The sequence below is a fragment of the Nansenia antarctica genome (genome assembly GCF_963989245.1).
Source record: "Nansenia antarctica genome assembly, chromosome: 19".
In the NCBI taxonomy this organism is placed as follows: domain Eukaryota; kingdom Metazoa; phylum Chordata; class Actinopteri; order Argentiniformes; family Microstomatidae; genus Nansenia; species Nansenia antarctica.
In genome coordinates, this window is record NC_137692.1 from 15,976,313 (window position 1) to 16,000,125 (window position 23,813).

The 23,813-nt window shown below is 46.0% G+C and overlaps 1 protein-coding gene across 1 annotated transcript in view; it reads right to left on the reverse strand.

Annotated features, from left to right (window-relative positions):
- Positions 1-369: 369 nt before the first annotated feature.
- The window catches only part of LOC308173930 (stromal membrane-associated protein 1-like), a gene marked incomplete at both ends in the record, with an annotated part of 44,846 nt that continues 21,402 nt past the window's right edge, over positions 370-23,813 (reverse strand). Inside the window, 6 exon segments of the mRNA XM_080548983.1 lie at positions 370-432; positions 434-526; positions 1,637-2,053; positions 2,368-2,556; positions 7,213-7,349; positions 9,424-9,502. Of these exon segments, the coding sequence (XP_080405109.1) occupies positions 370-432; positions 434-526; positions 1,637-2,053; positions 2,368-2,556; positions 7,213-7,349; positions 9,424-9,502 (978 nt within the window).

Consider the following 23,813-nt stretch of genomic DNA (forward strand, 5'->3'; position numbering starts at 1 on the left):
ATATTATTAGACACATTTAGTGTTACGGGTCCAGCAGCTTTCTTTTCGCTGATATGTTAATTAATTTGAGCAAAAAACACACAAACGTCGAAGAAGAAGAGTAGAGTAAGATGAGTAGAGGTAAAGACGGACAAAAGAGCTGCCGATCTGTTGTTCACCTCCTTTCCCTCTGCATCCCCCTCCAGCCTAGAGACAGAGGGCGGGGGGGGGGGGGGTTTCCGAAGGAATGACGGAGAGGGTCGGGGGGGCAATGGAGCAGTCCATAGAGTGCCCTCTGTGCATACTTTTTTCCCCCTCTCTGGGGTTGGGGGGGGGCAGGGGTGTAATTGGGGTAGGAGGAGGTCTTGTTACCTCCTACCCCTTTAGTTCTTACTTCCACAGCTGGGTGCTGAGGGTCTGGCCAGAGGGAGGGTTCTGCCCACCCCCCCATGGTACCTGCACCTGGTTGACCAAAACTCCCAGTGGCCCCCGGCCCTCCACCACCACCACCACCGCTCATGGCCATGCCCGACATCTGCTGGGTCATCTGAGAGAGAGGTAGGAGAGGGGAAGAGAGAGAGAAGGGGAGAGGGGGAGTAAGAGAGAGAGAGGTAGAGAGGGAGGAGGGGGGGGAGAGAGAGAGAGGTAGAGAGGGAGGAGAGGGGGGGAGAGAGAGAGAAGGGAGGAGAGGGGGAGTAAGAGAGAGAGAGGTAGAGAGGGAGGAGAGGGGGAGAGAGAGAGAGAAGGGGAGAGGGGGAGTAAGAGAGAGAAGGGGGGAGTAAGAGAGAGAGAGAGGTAGAGAGGGAGGAGAGGGGAAGAGAGAGAGAGAGAAGGGGAGAGGGGGAGTAAGAGAGAGAGAGGTAGATGAGAGGGAGGAGGGAGGGAGAGAGGTGGTTAGGCAATCAGAAATCCACTTAGAACATAGGCGGGGGATGTATTCCCATTTCATCACAGTGAGAGCACTCTCCTCTACTTCCCTTTACTCCCCAGTATCCCTGCCGCTTCTTCTTCTTCCTCCGTCTCCTCTTAAATCTTTCCACTTCCCCAGCCCCCTCGACTCTCGACGCTCCCCTGTTTAGTCTATCTTATCTATTATGAATGCACCTCGCTGCCCCTGCAGCAGCTGAGCTATCTGTCGGAAATCAGAGTGTGTGTGTGCGTGTGTGTGTGTGTGTCAGACAGGTCTAAAGACTCCAGAGCACTTCTGGAGCAAGCTACCTACCGGTGCTCACCCAACCCCCCACTGCACTAAGGTAGTGTGTGTGTGTGCGTGTGTGTGTGTGTGTGTTTGCATGTGTGTGTGTGTGTGTGTGTGTGTGTGTGTGTGTGTGTGTAGTGCGTGCGTGCGTGTACGTGCACGTGTGTGTGTGTGTGTGTGTGGGTAGTGTGAGGGGGGGAGGACAGTGATTTATGATCTTTCATTAACCTCCCACAGTCCCACAGTCCCCACCACGGTGACGACAGTCACACTGCAGCGCTGCAGCCAGCTGAATACAGAGGGACACAGAGGGAGTGTGTGTGTGTGTGTGTGTGTGTGTGTGTGTGTGTACAGTACCAGTCAAAAGTTAGGACACACTTTCCCATTCGTGGATGTGTGTGCCTGGTACTGTACGTGTACGTGTGTACGTGTGTGTGTGTGTGTGTGTGTGTGTTTTACCTGATTCATATTCCACTGGCCCTGTTGTTGTTGTTGTTGTTGCTGCTGTTGCATGGCGTATATATTCTGGGCGTGCCCTGCTCCGGCTGGCATGACCCCGCCCTGAGGTCCCATCATGCCCGGGGGCTGCTGCATTCCCACGTAGCCGTTGGGCATCGTCATGCCGACCATCATACCCGAGTTCTGCCCCATCGCGGCTCCTCCTCCCGCTTGGCCCATGACTCCGCCCCCTCCAGGGAAGGCTGGGAAGGGGGACGCAGGCTGGGCGGGAAACTGCATCTGAGGCTGGCCCATGAACATAGCACCTAGCGAGGGAAATGCTCTCTCACACACACACACACACACGTGTGCAGACACGCACACGCACACGCATATGCACATGCACAAGCAGACACAGACACAGACACAGACACAGACACAGACACAGACACAGACACAGACGCAGACGCAGACGCAGACGCAGACGCAGACGCAGACGCAGACACAGACACAGACACAGACACAGACACAGACACATATACACACAGACACATATACACACAGACACACACACACACACACGCACACGAGGTTGACGAAAGGTCAACATATGCAGAGGAGCAGGTCACTGAGTACTCAGGGCTGCCTTCACCAAAGTTCTATCAGGAAGGGAGAGGGGAGGAGGTGTGTGTGTGTGTGTTTGTGTGTGTGCGTGTGCGTGTGTTACCTTGGCCAGGCTGCTGTGGGGTCACACTGCTGTTGCTGTAGAGGGAGAGGATAGAGTCTTTGGACAGAGGTTTTTTAACCGTCTCCTCCGTCTTAACGCCGTCAGTGAAGAGGTGCGCCTCTCCTGGGGGGCCTCCACCAGCCCCCGAGACCCCCGCTGAAGCCCCCGAACCCCCGGATGAGGCTGCCGGAGCGGGGGCTTTACTGGAGCCAGCCTGGAGGGGAAGGACACACAGCACAACTCAGTCAACCTTAGTGTGTGTGTGTGTGTGTGAGTGTGAGTGTGTGTGTGTGAGTGTGAGTGTGTGTGTGTGTGTGTGTGAGTGTGAGTGTGTGTGTGTGAGTGTGTGTGAGTGTGTGTGTGAGCCAGGATGGATGGGAAGGACACACAGTACAATTCAGTAAACCGTAGTGTGTGTGTGTGTGTGTGTGTGTGTGTGTGTGTGTGTGAGTGTGTGTGTGTGTGTGTGTGTGTGTGTGTGTGTGTGCTAGCGCACTGATAAAAAGTGTGACCAAATGGCTTTACTGAGGCTAACCTACAGGAGCAGAGAGAGACAGAGAGAGAGAGAGAGAGAGAGAGAGAGAGAGAGAGAGAGAGAGAGAGAGAGAGAGAGAGAGGGAGAGAGAGAGAGAGAGAGAGAGAGAGAGAGAGAGAGAGAGAGAGAGAGAGAGAGAGCAGAAAGGACAGGAGAGGTGTTGTCACCTTAAGTGAGATGGATGATGTTAATTAAGGAACAGGGGTGAGATGAATATAGAGAGACGGACTGAAACACACACACACACACACACACACACACACACACACACAAACACACACAAACACACATCTTTATGAAACACACACACACATCACATAACAACACACACACACACATTAAACGGATGGACACCTGCTAAAATAACCAACGGTGTGGGAGGACAGGGAGGGATGAAGCAGAGAGGAGGCAGAAAGGATGAGAGAGGAGAGGGGAAGAGCAGAGGAGAGAAGAAGAGAAGGGAAGTGGGAAAGAAGGGGTGGGTGAGTGAGAGGGAGAGGAGGAGAGGAGAGGGGGAGAATGAGTGACACTCAACTAGAGTTCATGAATAAGATAAGGGGAGACAGGAATGAAGCGCCGTGTGATAACAGAACCCGCCGCGCTTCCGTGCCCGCACGCACCCACACACACACACACACACGCACGCACGTACACACAGGAAGGGCTTTGTGTCCGCCGTTCGGCTGCTTAGCAGCAGTGCCTCTCTCCTACCTCTCTGCAGTCCCTTCGACTGGGGAAACGAGGGAGCAGGGGGAAAAGAGGGGAGGGAGGGAGGGAGGGAGGGAATGAACAGCACACACACGCTAGACGAGAGGCAGTGACTCACACGCGTGTACGCGCCGTTTCGACGTAGAGCGATCCCGCGCATACGCGCATGCTAATTAGGTCCATTTCGCTCCATATTGTAGCAGGATGTGATTAAGGTCACACCTCCAGCCAACCGTGGCGACTAAGAATATGTACCGCCGTTCTATAAATATCCAGGCCCAAAAGGGGCCATCTCTCCTCCGTGTTCAACGTGTGTGTCGGCATTCTGAATCATTAGTATAGTGCAGGTGGGAGATAGAGAGACTGGGTGAAAGGGAGGGAGGGGAGGAGAGAGAGTCGTTGTGAGGTCCTTACAGCTATACCCACCTAGTGTTAGGACATACATGATTTAAGTTGCCCCCCCCCTCACACACACACACACACACAGACACACACACACCTTTATGAAACTTTAATACACACCTACACACACACACCTTTATGAAGACGCACATACACACAGACACACACACACACAGACACACACACACACACACACACACACACACACAGACACACAGACACACACACCTTTATGAAACCTTTAATACACACATACACACACACACACCTTTATGAAGCCGTTAAATACACACACACACACACACACACACACACACACACACACACATGCACGCACGCACCCGCAAGCAAACTGATCTGCTAGCACACTTATAGTACAGTAATAGTATTCGTACTACACCCCCCTATACCCTCTCTCTCTGTTTCTTCCTCACAAAGCTGTGAATAAGAAGTGGCATTTCCCCTGCCACAGCCTTTTCCCACTGTGTCAGTTTTCATACACTTCTACACTGCAGGCCACAAACACAACCAGTCTGGGTTCCGGGCCAGCGCGGTACTGGCTGAAAGTCATACACACAAACACCCACTCATGCATGCACGCACACACGCACACACACGCACGCACACGCACGCAACGCACGCACGACGCAACGCACCACCCCCCCTCTGATACACCATCTGCAGTGAATAATCATATGAGCTTTGTGGCTGGGATTGTGTGACTGAGTGTGTGACTGTGCGTGTGTGTGTGTGTGCGTGTGTGTGTGTATGTGGGGGGTGGTGCTAGTGTAATTAATAATGAAAGAGAGGTGGACAGACAGAAAAAAGTAATAACGATTATAACATATAATAACAACTGACTAATAACCTGCTTTCCCTCCCCCTCTTCTTCCACATGTATCTCTCCTCCCTCCCTCCCTCCCTCCCGCCCGCCCTCCCTCCCTCCCTCCCTCCCACCCTCCCTCCCTCCCTCCTTCCCTCCCTCCCTCCCTCCCTCCCTCCCTCCTCCCTCCCTCCTCCCTCCCTCCCTCCCTCCCTCCTCCCTCCCTCCTCCCTCCCTCCCTCCCTCCCTCCCTCCCTCCTCCCTCCCGCCCTCCCCTCCCTCCCGCCCTCCCTCCCTCCCTCCCTCCCGCCCTCCTCCCTCCCGCCCGCCCTCCCTCCCTCCCTCCCTCCCCTCCCTCCTTCCCTCCCTCCCTCCCTCCCTCCCTCTCCCTCCCCCTCTTTCCAGAATATTCTGAGAAAAACCCTCTTGGTGGAAAAGCTAGGGGGATAACACAAATCCCTGCTCATAGAGAACTGTAATCACATTTTTGTAATTGACATATTTGCAGATAGGAAAAGCACACCCCAATCCTTTTTAATAGCTGGGGAAAAGCAGCTTGGTGGTGTGTAGCGTGTGTGTGTCTCTCGGCTAACCTATGTCCTCAGGCTATTGCGGCACAGCGCATATACTATACGTCCAGAATCACAACTACTCAAACCTGGCCTGCGTGGGAGGAGTGAATATTAGTCATTATTTTTATTTATTTAAACGAATCGTGTAGGGTGGGAGAGGGTTGATGCTGCATGATGTGAAGCCAACAGCGTTTTTCAACTTGCAGTTTATCCTGGTCTTTCTATTGAGTAAACAATAGCGTGACGCTTTGGTCCAACAGACCTTCCGAGCATTTAGTGTCTGGGAACTAATATGTGACAGACATCCACTCACACGCTACTCAACAGCATCCGCACACTCAAACACTGTGCAAAAAAATGTCGTTTATTGCGAGCTTTCGGTCATAGACCTTCTTCAGGCATAAAGCAGACATGTGAATGCGGTGGTTTTAAGGGTTCAAACAACATCACTTGATTCAGCCAATCAAAACCTGTGTCAAAAATGTCACCTAGTGACTAAGCATCAAGGTAATTGTAGTCTTCGATTTAGTGGACTACAAAAACATACGCAAGTGTTCACGAGACAGGAAACACAGGTGTTGTTTATTTAAATTAATTATCATTATTATACCACTTCACTATGTACAATTTCATTCTACTACAAAAAGGCTCAGTAGCCCATGCAAATGGACATTATGACAGTGCTCTTTACACAAATCGACGCAATACTGAGCTAGATAATAGCACTTTGTTAGTGTTCAGGGCACCCTTTGTACTGTTCTATGCCAGAGTGAGATGCTAGGCTATCCTATGCTAACAGTGCTCTCTCATTAGTGAACTTACTTCGGTGAGGGGCTTGTTAGTGCTGCTAGCCTTGTATCCCCAGCCTGCTCCAAGGTTCTATCCCTCCTAGAGGACATGAGGGCGGTTGGGGGGGGGGGAGGTAGGGGAGGCAGGTGGGGGTTGGTAGCGGTGGTTGAAGCTAGCCATAATTGCTCTTCATGCTCCAACTCTGGTGTGTCCCAGGTTGGCGTGATCCCAGGGTAGCGTGTAGTTGGCGTGTGCTCTGAGCCGTGTAACAAGGGGGAAGATACCGTTTCTGTGAGAGAGAGTGTGTGTGTGTGTGTGTGTGTGTGTGTGTGAGTGTGTGTCTGAGCAGTACAGTAGTGGGTTGGGGGACTGCTGTGGTACCTCTCAAACACCCCCCCATTCAAATATATAATGCAACTAGCCTCCTATCTTCTCTGCATGCATACAGTATGTTCATAGATCAAGAGACAGGAGAGAGAGAGGGAGAGAGAGGGAGAGAGAGAGAGAGAGAGAGAGAGAGAGCGAGAGAGGAGAGTGAGTAGAATGAGATGTGGAGAGAGAGGGATAGAACGATTGTCCTCTACCTCTCTGTACGACAATGCTCTCAGTCTCCTCTCTTTCTCCCCCGTCCTCTCCCTCCCCTCCTCTCCCATGGTATGTGCATGGTGTGCTCACACAATATTGGCAGTGCGTCCTTTCATCTGACCCCCCCTTACAGATTCATTGTGTCAGCTGTGACTGGGGAGGAGAGTACACACACTCCCGATTTGCACACACACATTAAAAACAATAGAGGGAGACCTCTGCATCTGAATCTAGCTGTCTCTCTCTCTTAGGACATCGGTTACTCACATGACGGTGTGTGTGTGTGTGTGTGTGTGTGTGTGTGTGTGTGCGTGTTTACTGCAAAGGAATACAAAGCCCTGTGCTGTACGTGCTGCCGCCTGTCTTTAGCGACATGGGTTCGGGTGTGATGGGTGAGACCTGTGATGGGTGAGACCTGTGATGGGTGAGACATGGAGGGAGAGGTGAGCCGTCTACCTGAGCGAGGTGTGTTGTGTTGTTGGAGAAGGGCAGGGGGTTAGACACCATCGGGCCAAAAATATCCTCGTCGCTGATTGGTGCGGAGACACTGCTGGAGACACTCCCACCGCTCGCAGCTCCGCCTCCCGGTGCATCTGAGAGAGAGAGAGAGAGAGAGAGAGAGAGAGAGAGAGAGAGAGAGAGAGAGAGAGAGAGAGAGAGAGAGAGAGAGAGAGAGAGAGTGAGTGAGTGAGTGAGTGGGTGAGCGAGTGAGTGAGTGAATGATAGAGAGGATCTAGTTTAAAATCCACTGTATCGGGTCAATACATAAGAATGCATTTAACAGACACCTAACCACTGAGGACATCATCATCATCTTCCCTGCAAAGAAAATAGGTTACACAGTCAGCACAAGACCAACGAGCATCATCAACTTCACACAGAACATTTTGCAGGAGAGAGAGTCAGAGTGGGTGAGTGGGCGAGTAAGCGGCAATAGACAGAGAGAGAGGGAGAGAGAGAGAGAGAGAGAGAGAGAGAGAGAGAGAGAGAGAGAGAGAGAGAGGGGGAGAGAGAGAGGGAGAGAGATTAAAGCGTTGACCTGTAGACACTACCGTATTGATTGGGTGTGAAATGTCATCCGCACGGCCCACTGCTGCCAAACGTGGTCTAGTGTGTGAATATAATGCACACCACCTGGTTTATTTATAACTTGCTACGCTATCCCCTTCCAATCCAGTTTCTCTTCCTCAGATGTAGACAGACATTTTTGGGCGTATTATTGGTCCTTTTGGGTTTCAGCACTCTCAAGGGCAAGACATATTAACATAATATAGACGCCGGTAGACACCGGTGTGATGTTTAAAACCATTTCGACGCAGTCAACTCTAAGATGGAAGAATATTTTTACAGGATTTAGTTCAATTCAATAACTAAATCCATTGTTTTCTTATGTGGATTTTTCGAAGCACACATTTGAGTCCAAGATGATGGTAAGAAATATAGAGAGCTGGGAAAGGAGCAGTGGCATTGTCAGCCTGCATACAGCTACTCTCTATGAATGATGGGTGAGAGAATGGGAGAAAGAAACAGAGAGAGAGAGAGAGGGGGGGGAGGGGGGGGGGGAGCAAAGCAATGTGATGGACGACAGAGATGTGAAACGGCACACTGGTCTTTATATAACACTCTGGAAACACATCCATAATTTAGACCCTTAAGTGTGAATCTAGCCATCAAAAGAGAGTACAAGGAAAAGCATTTACAGATTGACAGACAGAGAGAGAGAGAAACGCTATAGACTTCTCAACCCCCTCCCACAGACCACCAAACACACACACACACACACACACACACACACACACACACACACACACATACCACTCTGCCAATAGCTCACAGTCACTCACCCATCACAGTCAGTCTCTTTCATCTGGCTGTGTGTTTGTGAGAAGGGGGCTTGCAGGCTAACATTGCCATGGTTACCCACATCAGTAAGATGTATGGTTGTTAGGGTTGGACGGTTTTACGGTTAAACCGAAAACTGGGGTCTCTAAAAATAGTAATGTTTTTTATCAAAACCGGACGTAATACTTTTATTAATTTTATTTTAATAGTTATTTAATTAATGAAATAATTTTTGACATTTTATCACAACGTCATAAATTGCTATATATAATAAACGCCTTAAGAATGTATGGTTGAAGATGCTATGAAAGTGATTTTTGGCAAAAAATTAATTGAATTGAATTTAATTAATAAATGTAATTTGTCAATAAATTAACCGTCTAAAAAGACGTGTTACGTGACAGCATCTCAGAAGCTCTCTGCTTCTACAAATGTACAAAGTTACGTGCCGTGCTGAAGACTGAAAAGGTAAACAAGCTTGTTTTTCTGGAGAACTATTGAAAAGAAAACGCATTCCAGCAACCACTTATATTTTTTAAACTATGAAGTAGCCTAATTGTGTTGCGACTGTGCTTCCAGTGTTGTTTTCGCTGTGTTTTCGTCATGGATTGTAGTATAGTATAGGGCTCCATTATTGGGGCTCAACAATGTCATTTTGAATCCCTGTTAACCGGAAAACCGTGATCTTTCTCAGGGACGATTTAACAACAATGGTATAAAAAATTGGAAACCTTCCTAGCTTAATAGTTATGTCCCTTCAGACAGCCCCCTAAACACCTACCTCCTTGGTCTAGTTCAGTAAGGATGTGGGATGTGTTGTCTTACCAAGGCCTAGCAGGTCGCTGGCTGGCTCCGGGCTCCTCTTGGGACTGGCTCTGGAGTCTGTCTGGAGCTCCTCCCTCTTCTGGGGATAAGGAAACAACAGGGAGAGCAGAGGGTCAACCCACAGTCTAAGTCTTACACATGTGTAGTTATGAGTACAGCAGCAGCAGCAGCAGCAGAAAGCGTATTTACTCAATAGTTTCACATACACCAACACGACGGAATTCCCAATAAAATGTCACCTCATAGGTTGTCATTGGCCAACAAGGCTGGCTCTAAATGATGAGTAGCTATCAGGGCTGCCTCTTGTTGGACAATAACTGTCAAGGCTGGTTGAATATGGTGATTGGCTGTCAGGACTGGCTCTTGCTTTGTGATTGGTTGTTAGGGCCGGCTCTAGATTGTGATGGCTGTGGTCTGTGTGGGGCTGACAGGGTTAGTTGTGGTTGAAAGGTGGATACCTCATCAGGAGTGATCCCTGCAATCAATAACTCCATCAACTGAGGCAAACAGAGTGAGGACCACCCTCTGACACCATCCTGCGAGAGTGAGGACCACCCTCTGACACCATCCTGCGAGATAAACTCTGTCTCACACTATTAATATCACAGACCAAGCCAAGTCCAGTTGAGACTAGCACAGAACGGTCCAGTTGGAGATCAGCACAAACTAGAGACCAGCAGAGATCTGTACAAACTCCCCAAAGCCTAATTCGACTGCCAACAGACCAGCTAAAAGCAACACACTGCTAGACCTAGAATAGATCACACCAGCAAATATCCAAGAAAATGTGTACAGTAAAAAAATCTGCCCACGACCAAAAAGCACTCCACAAACTGTAGACCAGCAGACCCTCACAGACCACAAACAAGCAGAAAAGGGCAACAAAACCATGACAAGCTTTGGACGATAACAGCTAAGTACACGCTAAAGCACACTTCCACACACATAAAAAAAATAACATAGTATACAGACACTAGCCGTCACAGGCGCCACTGCTGATAAAGCTATCCACCACAAATGAGCTCCCTGACACTACGAGGATCCTTGTCTTTAGAGGGAAGGAGAGAGAGTAAGAGAAAAACAAACAGCTTGTGAGGGCAGCCCGGCTGTCACATCGAGATGTCACCACCGAGTCTGACAGCTGCCTTATTAACACTATAAAAGAGAATAATAAATCTGCCACTGACTGGATGGCTGTCAGAGCGACAGTAGAGAGAGAGAGAGAGAGAGAGAGACATGACTGGAGGGAGGGAGGGAGAGGGGAGAGTATTAAAAAACGGAGAGGAGAACTTTCCTCTGATAACGCCATCAAAAAAACAGATAATTGAAAGTAGTCGCTACATTGATGCCCACACTCAAGAGTGAAATACCACTCTGGATAGAGGTTCCGAACCTTCTACACCCTCCCCAATGTCACCATCAGAGCGGCGGCACAGCAGGCAAAGTGGTACGTCCGCCACGTGCCCTGCTGAAGCCTGAAAAAGTAAACATGCTTATTTTTTCTGCCGAAAAACCTAGACTAGGCTTGAAACCTAGACTAGGCTCATTGCGATAGGATACGCTTTTAATGCCCATTTTCGTTACTGCCGTTTTTGTTATTTATTGTTATCTTCTTATTAAGGGAATAGCCAATGAAGAGAGAGAAAGGAAGTGTCACCTTGACTTAAAACCAAGCAGACAAATACTACAATAGACACTATAGACATGTGTGCGAGCGTGCACACATGCGCTCGCACACACGCACACACGCGCACACACACACACACACACACACACACACACACACACACACACACACACACACACACACACTCCTTCTAAGAGGTTTGCCACAGAGGGAAGATTCTAAGCTGCCACACAGGAGCATTTTCTCCCACAGAACAAAAATTCACCTGACAGTCATGGAAAAGTCTCTTAGTTCAAATGTTACACACGCGCACGCACACACGCACGCAGGCATGCACGCACGCACTGACTCTAGATGGTTTGGGAAAGGTCAGGGGCGGTGTGTGTGTCGAGGCGTGACAGCACAGCCCAAGAAAGGAATAATCAAATCAGTGTCTCCCACAGACACATACAGTTACACAACTGACGAGAAGACCACTGAAGAATGGTAGTCAACCCAACCTGTGTGTGTGTGTCTGTGTGTGTGTGTCTGTCTGTGTGTGTGTGTGTGTGTGTTGTTTGGGAGCTCTCCACTGAAGTCTGCACATTTCCATATCAAAAATACCTAGCTGAAATCACTGGAACCCAAATGTAGAGAGTGTTTATAGAGCTGGGCTTGTGGAACTGTGTCTTTGCATGTGTGTGTGTGTGTGTGTGTGTGTGTGTGTGTGTGTGTGTGTGTGTGTGTGTATGTGTGTGAGTGTGCATGTCTACAGTATGTGTTTGCTTGGTTTTGAGGCAAGGTGACTGATCTCTTCCGAACACTTCCTTTCTCTTTCTTCATTGGCTATTCCCACATCAAATCATCTGCGATTGGCTCAAAAGGCTTTGTTTGATGCTAGTGAACACAGCTCTGTTTTGTTCGTATTACAAAACACAATTCAGGCAACTTTGCATTAGTTTGCATAAAGTAATTGGATTCATGACTTCTTACATCCTTTCCATCTAGACGGCACAGAAGGGGGTCACAGAAAACTTGAATATAACCCTGAATAGAAGAGTCTTCGGAGTGCGTCTGTGTCTGTGACGTTAGAGTAGAGAATTAATGTGTGTGTGGGTGTAAGATGCCATCTCTCTCTAGCTAACTTCAGCATTAGCACAAAAGGCTAGATACGTGGCTGTCTGCCTGGAAGCGATAAAGTTTTAATTAGTCGTTTTTTTACACAAAAGGCTTTCAAATGCTTATCTCTGTGCCTTCCCAGGGAACGCAGTAATTCATGTTTGAGTCAGTCATCAATCAAAGACTGATGCTAACACGGCTAGCGTGAGCATTCAGAAACGGAAACGGAGGCCTTCTTAACGCTGGAGTAGTCTGCATGCACACAGGCACTGAAAAGATCCTAAACCGTACCTATTTTTGGTGCATCTTTTGGTCTAACATCAGCATCTCACTTATCATTTTTCATTTATGAAATTCATGAAATTCATGATTAATTTATGGCTTGTCATCATTGCAGCATCGGGATGAATTCAGAGGTGTTCAGAAACATCTTCCCCTAATTTTTCTCTCGACATCATTCACTAGAAACCTTTTGTTTATGATGTTTATTGTTCTTGTTGTGAAGCACTTTGTGACATTTGTCTACGTAAAAAAAGCACCACAAATACAGTGGGGGAAATAAGTATTGAACACATCAATATTTTGTCCAGGAAATGTATTTCCAATGAGCCTCTTCAAGCGGAATTTGCACCAGACGTTGGTATTAACTCAAACAATCCAGACAAACAATCTAAACATTAAAGTCCATATGTAAATAAAGTTATGTGTAATAAAGTAGCTAGAATGAAACAGGAAAAAAGTATTGAACACACTAACTGAAATCAATTCAATACTTGGAGGAAAAGCCTTTGTTTGTAATGACAGCTTCAAGGCGCTTTCTGTATGAAGTAACTAATCGCCAACTTTATTACACTTAGTAGAAGTCCATACTGTGGGGTTAGGAGCTATTTCTAGCCTGAATTTGGGATTGGACCAAACAAACATAGGCCAACATATTCTCTGAGATCATATTTGGAGTAGATGCTGTGAGTTTCCTGACTGCTAATGTAAGAAGGTAACATACTGTATGAATGCTGTGACTGCTGGTCTATTAGAAGCTAAGATATGAACGCTCTAACTGCTGATGTATTTGATGGTAACTGTTGGCTAATGTGATTTAGGCCTAGATGTTGTAAGCTGCATCTCTACTGCTCTCATTAGCTCCAGTTAAGATGCTAAGGAGGGTTTAAGCGGTATTATAATTGCAACTCTCTCTCTCTTTCTTTGTTAGTGAAAATGTATGGCTCTCTCTCTCGCTCGCTCGCTCTCACGCACGCACACAGTGTGTGTGAGTATCGGTGGAGATGAAAAGCTGTTTGAAATGAGAAGCTGTGTGCGCACAGACAACACCCATGGGGGAAGGGTGTATGTATGAACATGTTCTTGGGAAACTGCCTCAGCTGATTCTCTCCTCCACCAGTTGTGTAAACCCAGCCTACTGATTAGCCCGCCTTTGGCTGCACTATCGCTCCATCGCTCCAAGGGTTGCTAGAACCTTACAGACAGCGTGTGTGTAAGCTTGTGATGTGTGTGTGTGTGTGTGTGTGTGCGTGTGTGTGTGTGTAAGATGGGGTACGGTAGCAGTTGTCACAGGATGCTGTGGGGTGTGTGTGTGTGTGTGTGTGTGTGTGTATAGATGTGTGTGTGATGAAGTTGGTAGTCACAGGATGCTGCTCCTTTGGGTGCACACACACACACACACACACACACACACACACACACACACACTTCTCCCTCAAACAAAGGCACTGCCACTTTTGGGAAAAGCACTTTTTTCTCTTTGATAATTTATTCATGGCCTAAAAAGAAAAAGAAAACATACACCGCTTCCACTCCGATGGGAGGACGACGTCTTAGTGTTTGGGGAGAGTGAGTGAGAAAGGGGGCGGAGGGGGGGGTGGCAGTGACAATAAAGAGAGGAGGAAACAGTGAGGGGACTGGAAATAGAGATAGACAGAGCATACCTCCGTGCGTGTCATTGTGAAACATCAGACCTGATTTTATGACCTTGTTCTGGGACCCTACTATATCTCGTTGGAAAGTTCTCAAACAAAATATAGGGTGGGCTTGGAGCCAAAACACACCATTCAAAAAGAGATACCAGAACATTCAGACTGTGTTTTGTTTAGACTGTTCAGACTGTTTCCAATGCTAGCCAATAGCCACAAAGTATGGCTACACACGCTTGAACAAGATTACTTGTTGTTTATCATTCCATAACCTTGTTGAGACCAGGCAAGGATTGGCTCCTCCCAATCAAGATATTTGATTGATATATATACTGTATATAATTTTGCAAGCTACGTAGCATAGGCAACAACTCTCTGCAAGAGATCAGGTCAGAAAAATCAAATTCACACAACAACAAGCATGTGGGGGGAGGGTTTTTGGAACGTAACATCCAATGAAATTGCGAGCTTCAGGTTAAAGCTACTATCAGGTTAAAGGTTTATTTATGTGCATTGTTGTACATGTTGGTTTCATCAATTAGAAATTACAACACTTTTTTAATACATAGTATTGCAGTAATGGGATAAATGTCAAAATTAAGCCCTCATGTTTAGTATTTGCTTGACAATTCAAGTCTGCAACCCATTGACCCCACAATTATGATGGATGTCTTCTCTGGTGATTTCCAGGTCTGTATTGCAGCACTCTTCAGTTGATTTCAGTTGCCTAAAATCTTATCAGAAAATGTAATGTTTAATTTCAATCTGGAGATTGACTTGGCCAGTCAACAGCTTCCCACTTTCTGGCCCTGAAAAACTCCCTATTTGCTATGCCAGTACAGCATGTTTTGGGTCATACCGCATGATGAAGTGGCAATGAATTTGGAGGCTTTTGCTTGTACTCGAGCAGACAAGATATTTCAGTACACTTCAGAACACTTTCTGCTGCTGCCACCAGCAGTAACATCAATAAAGACCAGTTAGCCAGTTCTAGTGACAGCTATTACATGCCCAAACCATAACAACAACTCCACCATATTTCACAGATGCTGGTATGGTGTGGTATGCTCTCAATCTTGATCCTTCTTTTGAACATTCCCTCTTGCAATCACTCTGGTACAGGACAATATTTGGTATGATGTGACATGATAATATCTGTACTCTTAGGACCTCTTCAGGCATTTTAGGTACGTTCAACCAGACCATCCTTTTTTAATAGAACCAGTGGTTTCGCACCTTGCAGTGAAGCCTCTCGAGTTGGGCTGGTGACGTATTCTGAGGATGGTGACTATGACTCATTCACGCCTACCTCCCAAAGAGTGTTCTACCTCCCAGAGAGTGTTCTACCTCCCAGAGAGTGTTCCTGACCTGTGGGGCAGTAGCTTGGGGGGTTTCCTTAACTGTGGTAAGTGTTCTTCCGTCGTCCACTGAAGAAGTTTTCCTTGGCCTACCAGTGCATTTGCGATTGCTGAGCTCACCAGTACATTGATTTTGGCAAGCCTAAGATTTGGTTTCGGATTTATTTCAGATTGTTCAGCATACTAATGGCTTTCTTGACTTTCATTAACACCTCTTTAGTCCTCATGTTGATAGACATCAAAGGCAGACTCCGAAGGCAAATGCAAAGTCTTGAATCAATACTAGACATTGACAGCTTTCTTATGCCTGCACAAATTATGTGATGTAACTCCTGACTTACTAGAAATCTGTTTTAACTAACAACACACTAATTATTGTATTGTTCTAGTCCATGTTGAATTCTTCATTCAAACATACACAGTGATGAATTAACGTTCATTTGAATGAATTTTAAAAGACGAAACGGCAAAGTTATCACTAAAGTTAGCAGCAACAGCAAGCTAGCTAATGTTAGCTAACAACATTAATGTTAACACGATAACGTTAGCTAGTCAAAGTCTGTACCTCGTATCCTTATTAATTAATTGATTGTATTATTCATTCACTTTTTTAGAGCCAGTCCCATCCAGGGAGTCAGTGGATAGATGGGTTTAGCTGAGGGCAGGGTGCTGTCCTGCTCCTCATATCAATAAATAAATCATTCAAACTTAAGAACTAATTTATTGTATCGTATGTATTTATTGTATCATCCTTTTCAAGGTAAGATTCAAATGGTATTTACATTATTCAGATTATGATTTGAAATATATGTACACATTTAATTCATATTCAAGTAGTATTTACATATTCATATAATAATTTAGAGAACATTACACATAAGACTCACACTTACAGGGGTGTGTGTGTGTGTGTGTAATGATATTATAGATCTGGTGTGAAGATGTGTCATTGTCATTTCTCTTCCGAGCTGCTACTGGCAGCACCTGCTCTTGGTCCTGATGTCGGCTATCTCCTGTAGTGGCTCCGCTTGAGGCTCCTCCTGCACGGCCTATGTAGTAGATTATTGTTAGGATTGCACCTGCATACAGGACATTGTACACTGTGTTTGCAAAACATTAGGGACACCTGTTTTCCCATAAATCATAAAACCGCTGCCACACGGTTGTGAAGCAAAACTGCCGTCCTGTTATTAACCTGATTATCTACACTAATTAGTGAATTTGTCAGGGGTAATCTTTTTCCAGATTATGGTTTGGTTTATCAATGAGTTTGTCAATTAATTCCTAATTAGCCCTGTATTCATACAAGCCAGATCTATGCATAGTCTGGGCAAATCAGCTGGTCATTGTGATATTGTGTAACAAAGGGAAAGGGTTACAACGTAATCTCACAGAGTTTAGATATTCATCAGTCCTACAGACAAATTGTCTATAAATAGAGACGATTTAGTACTGCGGCTACTCTCTCTAGAAGTGGGCGGCCAGCCAGGATGACTCCAAAGGCACAATGCTCAACGAGGTAAAAAAGAACCCTATAGTAACAGCTTTTTATTTTATTTTTTACTTTATGTTTCCATGTTGTGTGTTTTAATATGTGTTTTTTTATGCTGTGTTCTTATACAGTTTTTTATGCTGTTTTATGATGTGATGTTTTGTTTTATTCATTTTATGTTTTATACTGTGTGATGTTTTGTTTTATTCATTTTATGTTTCCATCGAGGACCACTTTGGAAATAAGTGTTTTAAATAATGCTTTCAAGTGCTATCCTCTGGACATTACTTAGTGTCATGATGTGTAAATGATTCTATTGTTAATTTCCTAATAAAAATCAAATCAAATCAAAGACTTGAAGGAATCAATGGAACAGGTTAACATCTCTGTTCATGATGAGTCTAACATATGTAAAACATTGAACATGCATCATGCATGGTGTGTCCATGACAGGATACTACGGAGGAAGCTGCTGCTCTTCCAAAAAGAAACATTGCTGCGCACCTGAAGTTTGCGAACGAGCACTTTGACACTCCACAACGCTACTGGGAAAATGTTTTGTGGGACAGATGAAACTAAGGTTGAAGATGCTGTGGAATGAGTTCACGACTGAGCTGAAGCAGTTCTGTAAGGAAGAATGGTCCAACATTAACTGCAGCTACTGGAAGCGCTTGTTTAAGGTTATTGCTGCCAAAGGAGGTTCGACAAGTTATAAAAACGTTTTTTCACCATCACTGCAAATGTTTAATGGGTGTGTTCAATGAAGACATAACCGATTATAATTGTTTGTGTGTTATTAGCTTAAGCACATTGTGTTTGTCTACTTGTGACTTAGATGGAGATCAGAGCACATGTTATGACCAATTCATGCAGAAAACCAGGTCATTCCAAAGGGTTCACATACGATTTTTCTTGCCACTGTATACATAATGTTGTCGTTTCTAAATGGTTAAACCAGAGGGTAAAAGAGAGACGGGAGTGTATGGTTGAGTTTGGCAGAGAGGGAAAAAATAATGGAAAGGCTTGTGTGATGGAGAGAAAGGCCTTCAAAGTAAAAGAGGAGAGAGAGAGAGAGAGAGAGAGAGAGAGAGAGAGAGAGAGAGAGAGAGAGAGAGAAAGAGAGAGAAGACAGGTGTTGGGCTGTGTGTGTGTGTGTGTGTGTGTGTGTGTGTGTGTGTGTGTGTGTGTGTGTGTGTGTGTGTGTGTGTGTGTGGAGGGATTTCAAGACAGACTGATTAGTATGCTGGTTTGAAATTATGATGACAGTCGTTGGCTTGTTTACGTTGCTTTGTTTACATGTGAATCACTCTCTGTCTTTGTGAGCCAAAGGAATTGCCTTTGTGTGTGTGTGTGTGTGTGTGTGTGTGTGTGTGTGTGTGTGTGTGTGGAGGGGTTTCAAGACAGACTGATTAGTATACTGGTTACCATACGAGGGTTTTGGGTATATTGTGTCACAGATGAATGGGCACACTTAGCCGATGATCTGCAATCAAACCCACACCCTTTGTTCCTTATTATTAAGTGTGAATGTTTCATGGTTGGGTGTATAGTAATATTTGATCTTATTTTATTTTCCAACAACAAAGCAAGACCCTGATGAAGAAACCTTTTTTTCCTTTCCTTCCTTTTTTCCCAGTGATATGGATTCTGCATATTTGCATTTCAGACAATGTAGCTAAAAACATGATGTCAATTCCTCTTTTTTTCCTGTTGTTTATTTGTTGCCTTTTTATTTTATGTATGTTTTATGAGTAGTATTTTTATGTAATTTTGCATTATTTTGTGATGTTTCTTTCCAGTATCTTGTGCATTGTTTATAATGTTCCACAGAAACTCAGCCAAATCGTCAATCAGCTCATCACAATTGGTATGGGGATGCAAATGTGTCGCAGCCAAGCGCAACCGGGTTGATGTTCCTGTGGAAAAACACTGTTTGCTTTTGTTGTTATCAGAATCGCTTTTACAATTACATTTTACTGTACAGTACAGTACACAAGAGTAAAGTTCTTTGGCTTTGGTTCCTCAACATTGACATTACAGCATTCAGATACAAAAAACACGATGATAATAATAATAATAAGTAATGTAAGTAAAATAAGTAACCCTACATTGATAAAGTAATAAAGTGATGGTTTTACAGTGGCTTCAATAGTACAAAAATGCTCTAATTAGTCCAATGGTATACAAGTTATCCAGCTGTGTGCAGTCATTTGTTGTAGTATGCATGGGGTTGGTTATGGGTGACAATCTTTTGTTTACCTCCAGTGTCTCCAGGAGGCTGATTGCTTGGGGGAAATAGCTGTTTGGCAGCCTTTGGGTTTTAGCCCGAGGCTTCGGTACCGTTTCCCCGACAGCAATAGCTCAAACAGTATCTGATTGGGGTGTCTGGGGTCCCTGATAATCCTGAGAGCCTTTCTGACACACCGGTCCCTGTAGGTGTCGTGACTCGTGGATGGAGGGAAGCTCACATCCGCTGATCTTCTCAGCTGTCCGTACTACCCTTTGTAGCGCTTGGCGGGTTTTGGGCAGTGCAGTTCCCGTACCGGGCGGTGATGCGTCCCGTCAGGATGCTCTCAGTTGTCCCTCTGAGGAAGGACCCCAACAATCATAGGTCCTAAGCCGAATTTCTTCAGCCACCTGAAGATGGAAGAGGTGACGTTGTGCTTTTTCCACCACCTGGTTGGTGTGTTCATCGCAGGTGAGGTCGTTAATGATCTCCCAATGAACCCCCAGGAACTTGACGCTGTTGACCCACTCCACAGCAGACCCCGTCGATGGTGATGGGGGGTCTTGTGCCTGCCTCTTCTTTCTGAAGTCCACTACCCAGCTCCTTGGTTTTGTCGGGGGTTGAAAGCGAGGTTATTGACCTGGCTGTACAGAGATCTTAGAGGCCATCTTCGCCACTTGTTTACAGTCTGACAGTAAGTCGTCCAGGATCCAGTAACGTAGACTTGGGCCCAGGGTCCCTGCGCTTGCTGTCGAGTCTGGAGGGAACTATGGTGTTGAATGCTGCCCCGTGGAGAGGGAGAGGTTGAATATGGTAGTGAAGACACCAGCCAGCTGTCCTGTGCATGCTGTACACACCTGGGGCCGTATTACAGAAACTTCCTAAATTGCATATCCTATCTTAACTGTTTGGTAACCATGGTAATTAGGATTAGGACCGAAAAGCCATTACAGATCACAGCTCCTAAGTTAACGTTCCTATCCTAACTTGAGATAGGAAAAGTGTATTACACAAACTTCACCAAATCTTAAATCAAGTCACCTAACTTTAGGATAACCGTTAGGCTGTCCTAACTGTCAGACATCACACCCAGGTGGTGGAGCGCTGCAGGTTTCACAGCATTCTGTTGCTATTGTTCAATATGGTAGTAAATACACCAGCCAGCTGTCCTGTGCACGCTGTACACACCTGGCCTGGAATTCCATCCAGCCGGGCTGCCTCGCAGCACGCACGTCTTCCTCAGCGACGGCCGGATGCACTGGCTGTGTCGTCTGTTGGTCTCTGGTGTGAGTGGCTCTCTCTAGGAGGTTTGTGTGGCTCAATTCAAAGCGGGGGCGTAGAAGCTTATTCAACTCGTCTGGTAGAGAGTCAGTAGCGACGGTCGTGCAGCTGGGGCTCTCTTTGAAATCAGAGATCATGCGTTAGACCCTTCCACATGCTGAGTGGGTTATCGCTGCTTAGCTGTGACTCTATTTCTTTGCTGTAATCTCTCTCTCTGGCTGCCTTTATAACTCTATGAAGGTCATAGCGGGCAGTTTTTATTTCCGATATGTCTCCGGATTTAAATGCTCGTCTTTCTTGCGGTTAGCGCTTGTCTGGACATCGCAGTTAATCCATGGTTTCCGGTTTGGGAACACCCAGACTGTTTTCGTGGGGGACCACTTCCTCTATAATCTTCTCCATAAATCCCAGGGTTCCTGAATGGTATCACTGTCGGAATGGTTATTACTCGCCAGGTCTTTTGATATTTATGGTTGAAACCCCCACATGGTGTCGGAATGGTATAAAATTGATCTCAGAATCTGACTTCAACGTGAGTAGCACGTATAGTCTTTTTTAGACCGATCGTATTTCCAATCCTTTCCTTTTCTAGAATGTTGTTTAACACGGTTTGGTTTGAGAGGAGGATTCTGTATATTATACACATCTCTTAACTTGGGAGAGCCACACTAAGTGACTTACAGGAAGTGAGCATTGAGATCTTTTCTCCCTGGCCTTTGACCTGAGGTGAGCCTGCCTTCCCGACACTGCACGCTTTGCACTTCTATTTGTACCGCACCTTGCTTTTAGTGTATTTTCTCTTTTTTCAGTTTTCATTAATCTGTATTCTTTTCTCTTTTCTCTTGTTTTTCTCTTTATATTTTATCTGTTAAGCACTTTGGGCGGCTCTTGTCGTTGTAAATGTTGTGCTATATAAATAAACGTTACTTACTTACTATCTCTTGATAACTGGCTATTTGTATAATACAGTCCCAGCTAATTTGACATTAAGAGGCTAGTGCCTGCCTTTGTTAGTGGCCATAACGTGAAAGGGCACCCGACATAAACTGGTAAGTGGGCAGGACATTTGCTGGGGCTGGTAACGTATGGAGCCGTCGAGCCGTCCTTTGTTCTATAAGATTGCAATCGAAACTAACATACATAACCTCTGGCAATCCTTGGGCTTCGACGCTCACTTCAGTCCTTCACTTTGTGTGTGTGTGTGTGTGTGCGTGTGTGTGTGTGTGTGTGTGTGTGTGTGTGTGTGTGTGTTCTTAAGTGGTAAACACAAGATAGCTATACCGACCACTGACAAAGAGAGGGGGGGGGGGGGGGGGGTGTTTAACAGAGAAAGAGAGAGTCTTAATGATAATACCACTTAAACCCTCCTTAGCATCTAACTGGAGCTAATGAGAGCAGTAGAGCTGCAGCTTACAACATCTAGGCCTAAATCATATTAGCCAACAGTTACCATCAAATACATCAGCAGTTAGAGCATTCATCTCTTAGCTTCTAATACACCAGCAGTGACAGCATTCATATGTTACCGTCTAATAGGCTACACCAGCAGTCGGGAAACTCACAGCATCTTCTGTGTACGGTACTACTCACAGCATCTATGTAATCCCAGAGAATATAGAGGCTATGATGACCCATGTAAATACCATTTCAAATTATTTTGTGGTAATTCACATCGTCTACCTTTAACCAAACAACATCTTTATGTTATGTGCAGCATCCAGGCTTATATGTTACTGCATCACGAACATTTTCTGCCAACCCTAGAGGATATAAGGGAATGTGGGAATGTGGTGGTCTAGTGGTAGTGAGTTGGACTTGTGATCGGAAGGTTGTGAGTTCAAATCCCGCCTGAAGCCACACCACTACTAGTGTGCCCTTGGGTAAGGCACTTAGCCCTCAGTTACTCCAGGGGGAATGTCCCTGTAATTCGTAATTGTAAGTCGCTTTGGATAAAAGCGTCTGCTAAATGGCAAAATTATAAATTATAAAATTATTATAAGCTACAGTATATTTCATTTAACCACGTCGAAGCGGTAAAGCAAAAGTAAAACAATATAGTCTGGGGTTTCACTTCACTGCATCAATACCGTATCCATATCTCACCACCATCTCATACGGTGCCCCTGCCCACTATCTACCCACTATCCCCCTCTGTCTGACAGACATCTCTGGGCAACATGTCATCTTCCCAGTTGCCACTGAGCTAGCCAGATCAATGAGCTAGCCAGATCAGGTCTGAGGGGGCGGAGACACTAGGCTACAGGGGGGGAAGTGGTGGTCTAGTGGATAGTGAGTTGGACTTGTGATCAGAAGGTTGTGAGTTCAAAATCCCGCCTGAAACCACACCACTACTACTGCCGTTTGAGATATCACAGTATCAGAATGAATCTTTCGAAGCCATAGACATAGGACCGACAGTATCTTCCCCCTTTCCTGCCCATCCTACCTTGCTACTGCAGCTGCAAGAGGTGCAATTATTCTAAAAGCCCCCCCCCCCCCGATAGGGCACCGATAGGGCACGTCCTCTCATTTTCGCCACTCAAAATGGCATTTTTGCCACTCAAAAGGGCACTTAAGAGAGAAGTTTTTCAACCGTGGGGGGCACCAGGAGGGGCGGTCGCCCCCCCTGCCCCCCCCCTGAGTCCGCCAGTGCTCAAGGGCATGAAGTAAATCCAATATTAGTAGAGTACAAGTACATCTAATATTCTCCTGGTAAGCATAGGATGCTGTATTGTTTTATGGGTGGGCGGATCTGTACAGTATGTGTATGTGACATTATGATCAGGTAACGATGGGATAGAACCAATTTTGCATGGTTTGACAGTGTCAGAAGCGTCAATGTGGATACATAGACATGGCTTCTGAATGCCGACTGATAATGAAAACGGTTTGAACGATGAACGATTTGTTATATCCACGGCTTCATCTTGCGATGGTGTAAAAAAGCAATGTTGATATAGTGCCGTTTGAGATATCACAGTATCAGAATGAATCTTTCGAAGCCATAGACATAGGACCGACAGTATCTTCCCCCTTTCCTGCCCATCCTACCTTGCTACTGCAGCTGCAAGAGGTGCAATTATTCTAAAAGCCCCCCCCCCCCCCCTCTCCTAATGCAGAATATAACAGGATCCAGTGCGTGGGAGTAACTATGTGTGTATGTAAGTGTGTGTATGTAAGTGTGTGTGTGTGTGAGAGAGAGAGAGAGAGAGAGAGAGAGAGAGAGAGAGAGAGAGAGAGAGAGAGAGAGAGAGAGAGAGAGAGAGAGAGAGAGAGAGAGAGAGAGAGAGAGAGAGAGAGAGTGTCCAGCTGTCAGCATGTTTCCTCCGGCTATCCTCTCAGAGATTAACCGGCTTTCAGCACGTCAGCATACACAGCA